Consider the following 16,958-nt stretch of genomic DNA (forward strand, 5'->3'; position numbering starts at 1 on the left):
TAGTAGTTTATACTGTACGGTAATGATAGTATCAGTACTAGAGTAAATACGGTAAAGGGGATGGGGCACTCTCGCCCAGAACTTATCTGTATCAGTGAAGTACTACGAAGTAAACAGCACTCACCTTGGCTCCGTCTCTGCGTGTGTTATTGTTCCTCCACAAATATTACATTTGGATTTGCCTTTTGCTCATCTTTTGTTTATTGTATTTTTTCTGTGGAAGCTCCCTTTTGTTTCCCTTTTGTTGTACTTTTAAACTTGGACTCTTCAGTAAAAGCACCTCTTGATCAGTCATCTAAGCCTGCAAGTTATTCTTCTGCCCTTGGGTCTATCTGCTGTTTGTCATCCACAAGAGATAGAAGCATTGATAATCCACATGGAAAATAACATGAACATCAAACATCAAACAGTATATAAATAAAAATGGCCTAACATTACCGAATGAAATGTTGACCTAGGAAGAGTTATAGGACTGTGAAGCTGTAGGGGTGTTTATGGACTCGATCTACTCCATCTATGTTTTGAATATTGTTCTGAATCCAATATGTCATAAAGCCAGAATTAAAAGGTGTTTAAGCAGAAGCTCTGTTTTTTCTTTTGATATATTGCATGTCCAGACATTCATACTACAACATACTCTGGGGGCCATGAATGTTTTGTGATAATGATATTTAAAAAAAAATGCTAGTGAGGAAAGAGTTAATAATTATTATCTGCAGTGGAAAGTTTGGAAAGCAGAATTATGATTAATTGATATGTTATATTTATTTATGTTTAACATATATGCTATTAATTTGTGTTGTTAGTGAGATCAAACTTCAGAGGACTTGAGAGGCCACAACAGGCCCCTGAGATGTGTTAGATAGTATAAAAACACTAGCATACACTGGTGACTCCACAGTCCAACTAAATCAAAACACAAATAGAGTTCATTACCTGCAATTTTAATGAAGATGCAATGATGGGCATTTCAGAGTATATAACAGAAGGTATTTCTAATAATGTTTGTAATGTTAAAAACAACAACAACAATATTTTTTTTTCTTAGACTTTGATGAATTATTGCTGTGCTAACCATTCATTTAACTGAATTAATTATTATATTACTAATCAAACAAGACGTTACAGTTGGGGTCACATTACATGGTATAAGACACTGTGGCTTAACATTCTAAGCTGAATGTTTGTGTGTTTATTTATTTATGGTCTAAAAGCATATGGACTTTGTTTGCTCTCTTCCTCAGGTCAATGAAAGTTTTCCTTGTGTAAGGAAAATGGAAAATGGAACATATTTTTACTTCATGTTGTTTGAAAATATTGGGTGCATAAGATATGCTTTCTTCACTTTGGGGTTTATTTTTTACTGTGCTGTCATATACTTTAATGTTCTTATTATTCTTGTCATAATTCTGGAGAAGAAATTGCACCAGCCCATGTACATTTTGATTTCATGCTTGTCCATCAACTCTGTATATGGTACAGCTGGCTTTTTCCCAAGGTTATTGACAGACCTGCTCTATGATGCACATAGCATCTCCTATGAAGCATGTCTCATACAGAGTTTTGTCATTTACTCATATGCAGCTTTTGAGCTTACAATATTGATGCTAATGGCATTTGATAGGTTTGTTGCAATCAGTAAACCTTTGCATTACAACAACATAATTACCACACGGTTTCTAACTTTTCTAATAGTTATAGCATGGTTTTATCCAATTACTTTTGTTGGTATTAGTGGTCTTTTAACTGCAAGGCTGACAATCTGTGGTAACAAATTGCTAAAGGTGTACTGCCACAACTATGAAATTGTCAAACTCTCATGTGTGAACAATAATATTAATAATATTTATGGCCTGATTGTAACGATCACAACAATTTGTATCCCTTTGAGTTTTATATTTTATACCTATGCCAGAATTATTATAATTTGTCAAAGAAGCACACGAGAGTTCAGGAGCAAAGCATATAAAACTTGTATTCCACACATGGTGATCCTTTTAAATTTCTCAGTTGCTATTTTTTGTGAGCTCACTTTGAGTCGATTTGTGAATGGGGAACTTCCTATAGCGCTGAGTGTTGTCATTTCACTTGAATTTATTATTATACCACCCTTTGTAAACCCTATTGTTTATGGACTAAACTTTCCTGATATTCGCCAAAAAATTAGGCATCTTTTAAAAGCCTCCAAATAGCCTGCTTTGTTTCTGTTGTAATACTGTAACACAGAAAATCAAGTTTGAAGAAATTTAAAGATAATTGTTCAATCAAGTAGTCACTCACCTTCTAGTTGTGAGTGACTGCTAAATGTGATAGTTTTCACCCTTCTGAATTATATACAGATTTCCTTTAAATTACCTCCTCAGTAAATACTGTACATTTGTGTAAAAAAAAAAAAAAAATGTATAAGGGATTTAGAAACACAATCAGAATTGACTGAATAAAGAAGCCATCAATATCATATGAGCTTGGATTAATAACTTTACTATAGAATATAGCTAATATAGCTAGAATATAGCTTAACTATAGAATATGAGCTTCAATTAAATCTTTTAAAAATGACAGACTATTAGTGTAACTAATTCTTTATAATTGTATCATTTAAAAATAAAATAATTGACATTGTGTTATTCTGAATGCAAAGCATTACACTGTCAGACTGAACCTGGCTTATTTGTATAAATAAGGATTTAGGAGAACTTCAAACAATAGCTGTCAACATACTTTAAATCAAATAATTACAAATCATGATATTTGGTGTAGTTGTATCTATTTTCAATAGAAATAATAATAATTAAAGTGATTAAATGCTAGAATACTAACACTGTTCTGTTTATAACCAGCATATGTACATTTTATATGTACATTTAAATAGTATATTAATTATTTGCTTATACTTTCTAAGTGAACTTATAAGCGTGTTTCTGTATTAGTTAAAAATAGTAGCTGAAGTGTTAATGTAATATTATTCATTAGTCTTGCATTACTTATTAATGACGGACCGTTATTCTAAAGTTTTACCATGAAATGAAGTAGATGGATTTAAACCCACTTAGCCACTATAAAATCTCTGTGCTGCACAGCCTTGACAACACAACTATGTTTGGAAGAAACAAAAAAATATTATAATTTTTATTTTGGGGTGAACTTTTCTTGCATTCAGGTGCACTCAGTCAATTTTTGTTCATGTAAAATAAAACATACATATAAAGTGCTGTTCAAAAACTGTCTATATGTATGCATGTGTTTTGACCACAATGTGTTTTGGAAAAACTCAGACCTGTCATCATTTAGAAAATATTTTGATATACGCCTAGATCACATGCTTTTGCATTTCTTTGCCTTCCATATGGTCATTCTCCCACTCATTGCCATTTAATCAAATTGGGGATGCAAACAGGGCAGACAAAGACCTATAGCAAGTATATGTTTGTTTCTATAATAATTTCCCAAGCCGCATTAATAGTTCTAAAGTTGTGCTTTCAAATTAGTAATGGCTGCTTGAGTGCAAGATACATAATTTGATTTTTTTTATTTTTTTTTATTTTTTTATTTTGGGGCACCATTGACATTTTTAGTATTGGAAGTCAATGGTGCCCCAAAATGGCTTGGTTACAAACTTCCTTCAAAATATCTTCCTTTGTGTTAAGCAGAACAAAAAACCAATTATACATGTTTGGAAAAACTTGAGGGTGAGTAAATGATGACAGAATTAAAAAAAAATTCTGTGAACTATGCATGAAGGTTTTGCCAATCATTATTACATTTTCGGGTCTTTAGCATCCCAGATCTATATCTAACATGGATGGAACTCTACCTGTCGCGATAATAGAAAACTCAATCAGGAGATTAGAGCTTGGAAGGGTTCAGTTTAAGAAGATTTTTTATATCATCATCATTGTCCTCGATAGAACTAATTTCACAATATATTCAGCATCTGGCTCATATTTGCGAACTGAAACATAATCTCAAAACTATAATTTTCAACATCTTCAAATATCAATATTTTAATCGCTGACAGCTTCTCCACCAGATCCACCATCAAGTGACAGTGACATTATTATTTTATTATGTTCAGTACTTGCTCTGCAGTAAATCGCTGAGCCATTTCAATTTTTGCTGTTGATACTTATTATTATTTTGTTTTCTGCCTGTGGTAACTATGAGTGAAACATCACTTCATCATTGTGTAGCAGGCACAGGATATAGACTACAACGTCGGTCAGACGTTGGATTTTGGTTGAAAATGAAAGTTGGGTTGATGTCTGAATCCAATGTTTGTTTGACGTCAAGCTCCAGCGTTGGACAGTCGTTGAATTTTGGTTGGAATAAACCAAACAAAAAGGTGAAATGCATGGCCATACACTTATTACCAGCTTCACTTAAAACTAACCAGATTTACTTTATTTAATTTCCATTTTAATGAAATCATATTTTGTATTTTAAAGTCACCATGATGGTGGTTAGCGTTTGCTTTAGTTGTGCTCTTGACCCTTGACTCTTTAATATAATAATTGTGTGTTTATAAAGCACAATTGTTGTAGCTAAAAACGCCATTAGAAAATGAGATCAGGTGATGTTGACTGTCATAATGTAATTGCGTGAATCCCTGATCTTTTTCAGCGTCTAGTGCTTTGATTATATAGGACTTGTGGTTTTAATATTGTTTTATTCATAATAGAAGCCATTTGATTCTACAGCATATCTAGTAGTGTTCTTTATCAAAAAATATACTTGGTTTTTAAAACTATTTAGTGCACAAAAACCTTTCATCTATGGCATTACTTAGACACACACATACATCAAGACACAGCATATGAATCTCAACAATGGTGACAATCAAACAAAATATCCAGATAATCAGATCAACTCTGAGCATAAAACAAGCTACAAAAAATCCAGCTGCATAATTTAGTAATGCCGCAATGCATGCTAGGAGATATGGGTGCGTTTTGATTGGTGGTACCCAGCATGCACTGCAGCATGAAGCATTTCATTGATTGTCACCATTGTTTAGAGTCATACACTGATTCTTGATGGCTAAGTAATAATGTAGAGGAAAAAATTGAATGCACTAAATGTTTTTGAAATCCTTTATATTTTATAAACAACATTGCTCTCATGCTGTAAAATTAAATAGCTTCTATTATAAAACAACATTAAAAACACAAGTCCAATATAATCAAAACATCAGATTCTGAATAAGATCAGGAATTCAGGCAATCACATTATAATGACTTCATCATCAATAAACAGCCAACATCACCTAATCTCATTTCTCTAGGCTTTTTTGCCGCAATAAATGTGCTTTATAAACACAAAATTATAGCAGCCAGAGAAAATGCTATACTAAAAAGTCAAGGGTCAAGAATCCAACTAAAGCAAACGCTAACCACCATCACGGTGACTTTAAAATACAACTATTCATTTCTTTAAACCGGAAATTAAATCAAGTAAATCTGGTTAGTAATAAGTGAAGCTGGTAATGCTGTTTGTGGAGTTGTTTAATCCTCCTCTGCTGAGATCTTCACAGATTTAATGTGCTGCCATGCATGTCATATATTTTTGCGGTGCTTATTCCAACCAAAATTCAACATCTGTCTGACGTTGGAGCTTGATGCCAAACAAACGTTGGGTTTAGACGTCAACCTGACTTTCATTTTCAACCAAAATATGATGTCTGACTGACGTTGGATTAGTTGGAGTCCAACGTCTTCCTGACGTCACATTGACGTACTGTGCTTGCTGGTCAAAGTCTTAATAATTCACAAGATTTAACAAGTTGTCAAATTCACACAATACTCGTACATATTTGTATACTCGTACACAATCCTGCAGCTTTTACTCCTAGTGCTGTCATTGGCTACTGCCTCAATTCCTGTACATATTTATTTGCGATATTTGTAAATCAGTTGCGCCCCTTCTCGGATGTCCCACACACTGTCAGAAAGTTTATATTAATTGCATTGTATTTATTAAAATTATTACAAATTGGTCCCTGTCTGTTTATGTTCCAATGATACATGATGTCTCTCCACAACTCATAACCTACCTCTGTTTGCAAGATTGGAAAAGCTTATCTGACTTGTCACATGACATAATATATTCGATTATTTTGTCATAATCAGATCAGTTACACTGCTGATAACTGTCCCGTTAGCATGTAAATCATGTTATTTTTAAACAAGTTCATATGATTATTGCTTGCTATTAAAGACATACTTTTATTCATAGAAATGCCCACATATCAGTGAACTTATTACATAAAAATGCTTTTAACATTTAATTATGCAACACTCTTTACAGAAAAATATCCCACAGTTATGGATAAACTCACAACATCATCATCAAGTGCTGTGCCTTGCTGGGCACATTGGGCAACAAGTGTCCTCCAACGTATTCGATCCGTGGCCAAGTTCTCCACATCTTCCCATGGGACACTGACATTCTTCAGATCTTGAAACATCTGTCTCCATGTTTTCCTTGGTCTTCCCTGTCTCCTGCATCCTCCTGGTGGTGTCCACTTCATCACTGTCTTTGGTTGTTGTTGTTTGGGCATGTGTAGGATGTGTCCACCGATGTGCACCCTTTGCTCTGTCACAGTTTCTGAAAGTCTTCATGTGGAGTCCCACTCCTCCTTGTGATCTCTTTGATATACAGATGGTGCCCAACCAGAATGAGACTTTTACCGCCGCCGTTCCCGCGGCGGTAAAATTGGGATGTGTATTTGCTGCCTTTTACCGCTGAGTGGCGCTGTAATCACAGACTTTGAAAAGTGTCCGTTTATTCTCTTTATGACGTAATCTGCCGCGGCAGTAATCTGAGCTGAGGTCACAGATAAATTCAAGATAAATATTGTGGTTAAACGAATTCAAATTCATTAAATTTAAACAAAGTAGACACACGTTAACATTGTGTGCCCAGTTTTTCTATAATTTAGAAAGGCTATGTCAATAGGTTACTTGTCATTTACTTTGTGTTATTTTAATGTGTTTGTAGATTTATTAACTGAAACATAACAGTGAAATAAATTAAAATAATTTACCGTAAAATTAAAACATTTTCAGGACTTGCAGTTACTAACCGATGTTAGTCGGTTTAAGCATTCTTTGTTATATTCAGAATTAAATAGGCTTACATGTTGTTATGATTATCAATTGAATTCTTTAATAAATAATCAACCACAATGCCTATTACTGCCGCAGCAAAAATAAACCAGTCGAATTTCAAAGTCGTTCGCGAAATGACTTAGTCATTAGGCTAAACAAAACAGCAGCAACTGCGGCATTTGAAAAGGTAAGTTTCCTATATGTTTATTTTTTTTTTAAAAATAATTTAAAAAAACATGACGCAAGATCTTGTAAAAAAAAAAACGTTTTTCATTATTTGAACAAAAATGAGACTGATTGAATATGTAAAAATATAAACAAACAAAGCAGAGAATAAAACAAACTTTTAGGGAAAAAATATAGGCCTATTATGCTACAACAGAATTGGTTAACATTAACGAAAGCAAAATATGTAAAAATACATTTCAAACAAAACAAAACAAAACAAATTCGTGGCCGAGTGGTAGGCTATAACTTACGTTTCAATAATTCAGATGACACGGGTTCTAATCCCGAACAAACATGGGCTACTTTTTTATTATTAATGCAGAGAGATTTGATAGTTCTAAAATATTGCTACACCATATTGTTTTTTTCTCCTATAGCCTATATTAAATATTTTATATTTATAAAATAAAATTACCATTCATTTCCATTTTACATTAGGGACAATTTTTATCCAACAGAATGGCTGAATTAACATCTGCATAATAATAATAATAATAATAATAAATAAATAAATAAATAAATAAACAGCACAAGGTCTTGTAAAAACACTTTTTTTTATAATTTTTTCGACACATAATTTCGAGACAGTAAATTGCCAATGTTAAAAAACATAAGCAAATAAAAAAAGAATATAACAAACTTTTAAAACAGAGAAAATAGTAGACCTAGGCTATTCAGACGATAGCTCTGTGGTCAATGCATTAACAATAGCCTCTCGGAGCTTCAAACGATCTGAGATCGAATCTCAGTGTAGCCGACAGTGTTTATGTCTTTCCATTCTTGATGCTTAAATATGCATCTGTTTATTAAAGTCAATCATCTTGTTTAATTATCAATTTACAACATAAATTTGCTACATTCCAGTTGAGCCGCTGCAAAGACGACACATCTGATGAAGGAAGACTGTCAGCCGATTGCACCAGAAAATTAAGATGATGAAGCACTCTTTAATCTGCTAAATTATTTTTTTGTGTGTGTGTGTGAATCATTCACGAGATTGAGAAGACATTTTTCAAAACAGATCGAACAAATCAGAAAAATACTTTCAATACAGTATAGCTTTCAATTAAAAAATAAACAATGAAAATGTAAAAGAAAAAGAAAATTAATTAAGTTTGAAAACCCATCGCACATTTCAAGGTATGAATAAAGTGTCGGAACAGTTTATTTATTTAAACAGGGTTGCATCGATAGAGTTTATTCCCTTTGTGATGCAAAATAAGAAACACAATCTTATTCTTGCAACATTTTAAATTTCTATTGTCAAAGAAATTGCAGCTAAATTAAAAAATTAAAACGGTACAAAACGAAAATAGTTCAAAGCAACATAAATTAAGAACAGGCGTTTTTCTTTGCCTCTCTCGCGCTGGATATTTTTTCAGTAAGTTTGGTCTCCCTCACTGCGCGCGGCGGGTCTTTCTCGAAATTAAGCATTTCAGCGTAAAAAAACACCATACAGCTGATAATACTGTATATGTCGCTGTGTGTCATCCACACAAATCACGAAAGAAAAAACTGTAACAAATAGCTTTTGTTCCTTCAAAGATACAACATGCCTTGCTGAATTCACCTTACAATAAAACAAGGTGGGTCGCGAATTAAAGAGCTCTGTATCTGCTAAATTGAAATTGTGTGTGGAAAACCTTTAAATACAATCAATAAAACTACAATATATAATTTAATAAGATATAGGGCCTACTGTACATAGACTATGGACTTTTGGAGATTTTGAGATTAATCCTTAAAAGAACTTTGCCTTTGCCTGCTCATCAGGCTGGCTCCGACACTCTCCATATGAAAGACGGAACATTAACACCTCTGTCCTGCACCCCCACGATAAAGCAACTATTGCCTTCTCCAAACCCCCCACAGGCTAGCTGAGTTTGCAAAACAAAACAAAGAGTTTGCCACTCGTCGTGGTGTGCCAAAACACTTCATTATAAACTTCAATATTTCATTCAAAACAATCTCAAAACGCTTTGTGACATTTTGAAAAGCCGCAGATGCATTACTGCCACTGGAACCATGAACGCAAATACTGGTTCTGATTTTATTGTTTGTCGTTTAAACGTCATACATATATTTTAACAGAACTGCTTTTGAAATTACGATTGGAATTTTTATAGGCTACAGAAGTAAAGTCATTGTATAATATGTGTTCCTTAGTGTAAAATGGAAATGCATGGTGATTTTATTTTGTAAATAGGCTATAAGCAAAAAACTATGTTTTAGAACTAGACAAATCTCTCTGCATCAACAATAGACTATAAAATGCATTAATAGGCTAATATAAAAATATCAGTAGTCCAAGATAGATCGGGATTCGAACCCGTGTCATCTAAATGATCGTAACGTAAGTTCAACCACTCGGCCACGATTCACTCGTTGCGACATGGCCTAACGTTCCAGTGTGTGTTCGCTCACACGAGCGAGAAGCGCTCTTCATTCAAATGAACGCGCCGCCGCGTTTGTCGAACACTATCAACATGCCAGAATAAAACCTGGCTTTAGAACAATGCATAGCGTGAGACATAAGGTGTCTCAACTGTACACAGTCTACCCTATACAGTGTGAATTCGTTACAAGGTTTCATTTAATTAAATTAATGTGCAGCAATTTGTACAAATAGAGTCTATAGGCCTACTATACTGTTGTAGCCATTAAATAATCTCATTAAGTATCATATTTGTTAAAATATTATAATGTTATTTTTTTCCATCCATGTTGAATATGAAAAGTGAACAGCACGAGTAAGATAGGATGCATTATATCGAGAGATGGATATGGAGTGGGTCAGACATGATTTTGACCACTTCATTAAGTTTTGTTTAGTAGAAAACCTTTCTTTAAAGTGAATTTCGTTTTCTATAAATTGTATCTTAATTTTAATCATTTTTTCATCAACCAATTGCCTGTATTTAATAAGTAAGAGAAGCAAATATAACAGACACTAATCATGGAGGCGCCCGCGCGGTCACTTGCATTGCACGTCAGCTGGAGCGCATCTCATCCTCCTAACTTAACGAAACTCAGCGTATGCCTCACACAGACATGAGAAATACATCAAATACACAAAGCTTGAAATGTCTTCAAACGAAATAATTCAAAACGAAAATAAAAAGGCTACTCTCTGATTATGTCTTTATGTGCATTTCTCTCTAGGTGCGTTCACTACAAATATGGCGATCGTCAACTTCATCTTTGCAGTCGACACTGTCAGATAACACTAGTTTATTGATAAAAATCAATGCACGCATCACCGGATTTACAAATACACATCTTGCTTGTTGCACGCACACATATTATGTCGAAAAAACGAAATATTATGTTGAAATAACATTATTATTAATAATACATCTTTTAGAATATTTGATTAAATGTTGATGGTTGCGCTTGTTCAATTTAATAAAATTAAAACTTTAATTGTGATAATTAAAATAATTGAAAATTAAATATTTAGTGGCCAAGTTTTGCTAATTTATTATATAGGCTATTATATGCCTATTGCCTATATTAAGTAGGTCATATTAAGACAAGGCATATATTAAGTTATTTTAGCTGTTATGAGAAAAATAAATCTAACGAAATCTAAAATCTAAATCTAATAAATCTAAAAAAAAAAATCTAACGCCAATTCAACATGCCAGAATAAAACCTGATTTTTGAACAATGTGTAACGCCACTCGGCCTGGTGTGCCAAAACACTAAATTTTAAACTTCAATGTTTAATTCAAAACAATCTCAAAACGCGTTGTGACATTTTTTTTAAAGCAGTACCCACATAGCAACATTGTGTCGGCCCAGATCCGGCCCACATCTGGCACACGTGGAAAGATGATCTGGCCCACATGCAGCGTGGAATTACGGCACTTGGGTGGGCCACTCCTGTTTGCCAAATCTGGGCCACAAGCAGGCCATAGCAATGCCACATGTCAGCCAAGAGCAAAGAAATAAACCACAACTGGACCTTATCTGAGCCACAGCATCTGTGTATATTAAATATGAAGTCATCTAACAAGCAGAATCACTGAAAGAAAGAAGAAAACAGAAAAAGAGACGAGCAGAAACACAAGAACTACAACTGACTTCAGACACAGCCTCAGATGAAATCAACTGAAGAGAAAAGAAGACATTAAATCTGTGAAGATCTCAGCAGAGGAGGATTAAACAACTCCACAAACAGCATTACCAGCTTCACTTATTACTAACCAGACTGACTTTATTTCTGTCAGACATCTACAGAAGTTTTTATTGAGAATTAACAGAGTTTAACTCTAATGTGTTTCATTTGAAGTCACCATAACCGTGAATAGTGTTTCCATTAGTTGGGCTCTTAACTCGTATTATATCTTTTGTCCGCTGTGACAGTGTGTTTGTCAAAAACATTTGCAGCAGCAAAGAATGCTAAAGTGTACTGAGATCAGGTGATGATGGTTACCTGTTAATGGATTTATAATCATCACGAAATAACCTGTTTCACTGAGGTAATTTGAATCTAACAATTGTGTTGTACCATTAATATATCCACATCACAAACCCTGCGTTACTGCAGCGTGAGGTCCAGCAATATTATAACAATCAGTTAGAAGATTTTAACAAACATGAGCACGAAAACTGAATCCACGGTGACACACAGAGATATCAAAAATCAGCACATGAATCTCAACAAGGGTGACAATTTTTTTTTTTTTTTTAGATAAACAGATTAATTCAGAACATCACTGAAAAGCTACTAAATGTCACAACAAAAACAACAGCAAAAAAAATAAAAGCAAATATTTAGACAAAAATTAAACAAAATAATAGGACAATTCAGCTGCATAATTTATTCATGTTGCAATGCATGCTGGGAGTTTTGTACAATGATGGTACCCAGCATGCATTGCAGCAAGGTACTTTTGATTGTCACCATTGTTGAGATTCATACGTTGATTATTGATGTCTGTGTTTGTCATCGAACAGTAATGTTTCGTGCTCATGTTTGTTAAAGTCTTCTAACTGATTGTTGTAATATTGCTGGACCTCACGCTGCAGAAAAACACAGGGTTTGTGGTGTGAAGATATTAATGGATCAACACAATTGTTAGATTCAAAAGACATCAGTGATTCAGTCTATTTCATGATGATTATAAAACCATCAACAGGTAACCATCATCACCTGATCTCATTTCACTTTAACTTTCTTTGCTGCTGCAAATGTGTTTAACAAACACACTGTCACAACAGCCAAAGAAGACAAAAATATATAATAAGAGTTAAGAGCCCAACTAATGGAAACACTATTCACTATTATGGTGACTTCAAATGAAACACATTAGAGTTAAACCTCTTTTAATTCTCAATAAAACTTCTGTAGACGTCTGACAGAAATAAAGTCAGTGTGGTTAGTAATAAGTGAAGCTGGTAATGCTGTTTTTGGAGTTGTTTAATCCTCCTCTGCTGAGATCTTCACAGATTTAATGTCTTCTTTTCTCTTCAGTTGATTTCATCTTAGACTGTGTCTGAAGTCAGTTGTAGTTCTTGTGTTTCTGCTCGTCTCTTTTTTCTGTTCTCTTCTTTCTTTCAGTGATTCTTCTTGTTACAAGGCTTATTAAGGACGAGATGACTCCATATTTAATTTACACAGATTTTGTGGCTCAGATAAGGTCCAGTTGTAGTTTATTTCTTTGCTCTTGGCTGACATGTGGCATTGCTATGGCCTGCTTGTGGCCCAGATCTGGCAAACAGGAGTGGCCCACCCAAGTGCCGTAATTCCACGCTGCATGTGGGCCAGATCATCTTTCCACGTGTGCCAGATGTGGGCCGGATCTGGGCCGACACAATGTTGCTATGTGGGTAGCCTAGCCAATATAGATTAAGGGCATTGAAACCAGGATCTTAACTAAAACGCGTTCCGCGTATTATGCCACACTAGCCTACTCCATGTATTCTTTTAAGGACTGCTTTTGAAATCACTATAAATTACTATCCGATTGTATCGCTCACGAGAGCTCTTCATTTATCTAATTCCTCAATAGAATAGTAAAAATATTCAGCGTCATTGCTCCTAATATCGTCTCTATTTTTAACTTTTGATTCTATTTTTTCAGTTCTAAAATTGATTCTATCTTTGGTTCTATTCTGTTGTAGCCTTATAGGCCTATTTATATATATGAAAAATATGCCTATTAGGCTTAGGGTTTTATATTCAACCCACTTACATTTTAAAATACGGCAATTGCTGCTGATTTGCACAATGTCCCTTTGCGCCACCTGGCGGTCATTTCGGGAACGACTTTGAAATGCGGCTGGTTTATTTTCGCCGCGGTGATTTCGCCGCGGCGGCTGGCGCGGTGGTAATAGGCATTCTGGTTGGGCACCATCTGTATGCAGAACCAATATTGAAAATAGTGATTTATCTTTTTCCATATTATTAAAGCATTTTGTTTTCTCTTTTCAGCTTCATAAACTGTACTTGATTTCTGCCTAATGCCTTTATCAAAAAAGCGTCACTGCTCATCAGGTGTTTTGCTAAAGGACATATTCATTGCATAGTTACAATAAAAGTGACCAATAATCACAAGGATATAGAATGAAAGTTGAGAATGTAAAATGTTGTGCTTACGGTTTTTCCCATTTGTTCTTTAAAGCGAAGAAACAAATATATTTTCACATAACAAAGTTGAATCTCATCTCTTTGTTTGTAAAAATATAACTTCATCATAGCGATTTTTTTAATTTACTGTATGTGTCACTATAATAGATTGCCCCTGATAGATTGCTGATAGATTGTCAGCAGTCTTTTGTTTTTAAATATAAGTTTTATAATTTAATTAGAAGGAATACATGTTTAATAGCCCAAATAATACATAATTTAAGGTATCTATCCCTGCAGCCAGAACCAGAAGAGATCTGTCATCATTTACCATAAATGGGCATGTAACTGTGACGCATCTGTTCAGCTGGGTTGTTATTGGCTGTGACTTTATCGCAGAACTCGCTGTGATTGGACTATCGTTTAACCCATATAAATCGCCGCTTCATGTTACAAAGTATGTTTTGGTGTTATTATTACGTTAGTTATACATTAAGTTAACTATAAAGTGTCTCTATGTTGTGAGAAATTACTCCTTTACCGAGATCCTAACCCTAACCCTAAGCATGTCTGCACATTTCAATGAACTACAGCACCATTTTTCATGTTCCATTGATAGAATGACAGAGATATGTGGGAAATGTAGTTTAAAACGTTTTGTAATGAAGCAATAAATGTTAAATAAATAACGTCTTTAATGGACAACTGGATATCTAAATTTGTTCATTGTGCAAACCTTTATGACATATATGAGGGACAGGCTGAAATTTGATATTTTACTGTGAGCACTTTAAAAATAACCTTTAAGCCAGCTTTCCATATGTCTGAAAACTCTGGCCAACATTATTTGTTAAACATAGCATTAAGCAGTTGTCCTGACAATTTTCTCTTTGATACACTAACTGGACTTTGAGTTACAACCATTTGAAATGTGCATTTTTTTGCTCTTCTGGGGGCCGTTGCTGGGCCCCTGGGGGTGGAAGGGCAGTACAATCTACACAGATCTACACACACTATTTCTATTACACAAGGCTAATGCACTGTAAGATTAATAAGGGAATTAGGATCAATATAACTCAAAGGTAATTGAATTACAGTGAATACCGAATTAATATGCAAATTATTCAGAATTAATATTTAACACTTTATCAACTATTCGTCCACCGATAAATTGAGATTAGGGTATTTTATAAATTCTGGACAGAATATTATCCCGTGGCCTACGGTGATAATATCATAAAATTATAATAACTGATTATGAGCAAGGTAACAGAATCTACAGTTTAAGGCAGTAACTTGTAAGCACACAGCACAAGACGCTTGTATATGTAAAATCAACCAAGACTTTATTGAACTACTCTAATACACACAAACTAAACTAACGAAAACACACACACATTCATTCAAACAGTGAGAGAAAAGTGATGTCATTAACGGAGGGTGAATGGAGTCCCAAATGTCTAGCGTTAGACACTATTTCTTGACCGCAACCTGAGAGAATCAATCTACTAGCACTTTAATCTTAGTTTGTTTTCTCAATAAGATTTGCACCAGTTCAGCCAGAATTAGGAGATATCGTGTACTTGCGTTTGGTTGCTCCTGTGTGCGCGTGCGTTCCCTTCTGTGACGAAGTTGCTGGAGAGGGAATCTCTGGCGCTGATTGGCTGGCAGTCAGTCGATGATGCGTTCTGTGGGACCGCACTCGATGGTGAGTGGTTGGTTGGCTTTGCCGGGTGGCGCTTCGTTCGCGGGATTTCCTGGATTGCGGGTTGCTATGCAACGGAGTTTCCTCTGAGTCTGGAGCGACTCTGAGAGGGTTTCCTTTGACGAAGTTCAACGAAGGATCTTACGGAAGAGTTGATGAGTTTTGAGTGAGCTCTTGGTGGTTTGAAGAGTATGTAAGCATACACGCTGGACGATGGAAAGGTCAGCACAAACAAAGGCAAGAGCAAAAGTCACTGCAAGAGCAGGGCACAAAGCAGGCAAAGCAAAAAGCAAAAAGCAACGCATAGGTGCTTGTCATTGGGTTATAAGCGTGTCCATCTGACCCGTCCTTCCTAGTGCGACAGCCAATCAGATATTGTCTTGGGCGGGACCTAAGCCCCGTTCTCCGGTTCTTGCATGTAATTAGCGTAATGTCCACGTGATCATGCGTGCCCAAACTCCTGAGAGTTTAGTTAAACGCTTTAATAAGCAAACTTAATAGTTTAAATATGGTGCATCCTACACACATCTACTTTATATCAAAATTCTAGAAATCATTTACCCATCAAGTAGGTACCAAAATACATATACTTCCCATAGTTGAGGTGGAAGTAAATAAGGATTTAGCTGTGATACGTGTTTAACACACTAAAATTACTTGAATAATATAAAGCATACATAATACAGAGAATACACATGTATGAGTTGAACTTCTGGTGATTAGCTCCTATAACTGAGGTAGAAAACCCTACAAATAGGCTGTAATGAAAGTTAAACACACAGAAAGGACTCCACAGGTTATATAAAACATACATAATACTTAAGATATATGTGAGGTAAATACTGGTGATCAGTTCAGCTTATTGGAAGCAATTTTGAGACCGTTGTTTGTATTAAAGTGGGTTAATTTCAGTCTATTGGTTTTTTTTTGAAGACAAAGGTCTCTGGAATTTACAACTGCAGAAAGGAGGTGTCCCCCTAGTACAGGGTTTTGTGGCGATTCTGGGTCATAAGAATGCTTTAGCATCCTTCGTTTCCTGATAAGACTGTGGATTTATGCCTTGGGGTCACCACAGGGTTCCTGGGCCATTTGGTCTTAAGTTTGGGGAACAAAGAAATCTTTTCCTGCTGTCCTGGCATCGTTGGTTTTAGATTAGACACGCACCAAAAGGGAAAGGGGGGTGACGTCTCCTTTAGCCATCTCGGCACCATGACTGTGTTTTATGACTTACTAATGGTTAACTGGGGAATCGTTCCAAACTGTGGAATGCGGTGTTGGGTTCATATGAAATTAACTGTTCAAGGATAATCCTACATATTCCCCCTTTCGGTCGGTGATGTTCCAG

At 35.1% G+C, this 16,958-nt stretch overlaps 1 protein-coding gene across 1 annotated transcript; it reads left to right on the forward strand.

The window, feature by feature from the left end:
- Positions 1-1,274: 1,274 nt before the first annotated feature.
- On the forward strand, positions 1,275-2,192 carry LOC311090397 (olfactory receptor 51I2-like; the record flags this gene model as incomplete). Its single annotated transcript, XM_084125652.1, has 1 exon — positions 1,275-2,192. The coding sequence occupies one exon, from the start codon at positions 1,275-1,277 to the stop codon at positions 2,190-2,192; it is 918 nt and encodes a 305-aa protein (XP_083981778.1).
- Between the last annotated feature and the right edge of the window lie 14,766 nt (positions 2,193-16,958).

Source organism: Abramis brama (assembly GCF_963993115.1).
Source record: "Abramis brama genome assembly, chromosome: 10".
Classification (NCBI taxonomy): Eukaryota; Metazoa; Chordata; class Actinopteri; order Cypriniformes; family Leuciscidae; genus Abramis; species Abramis brama.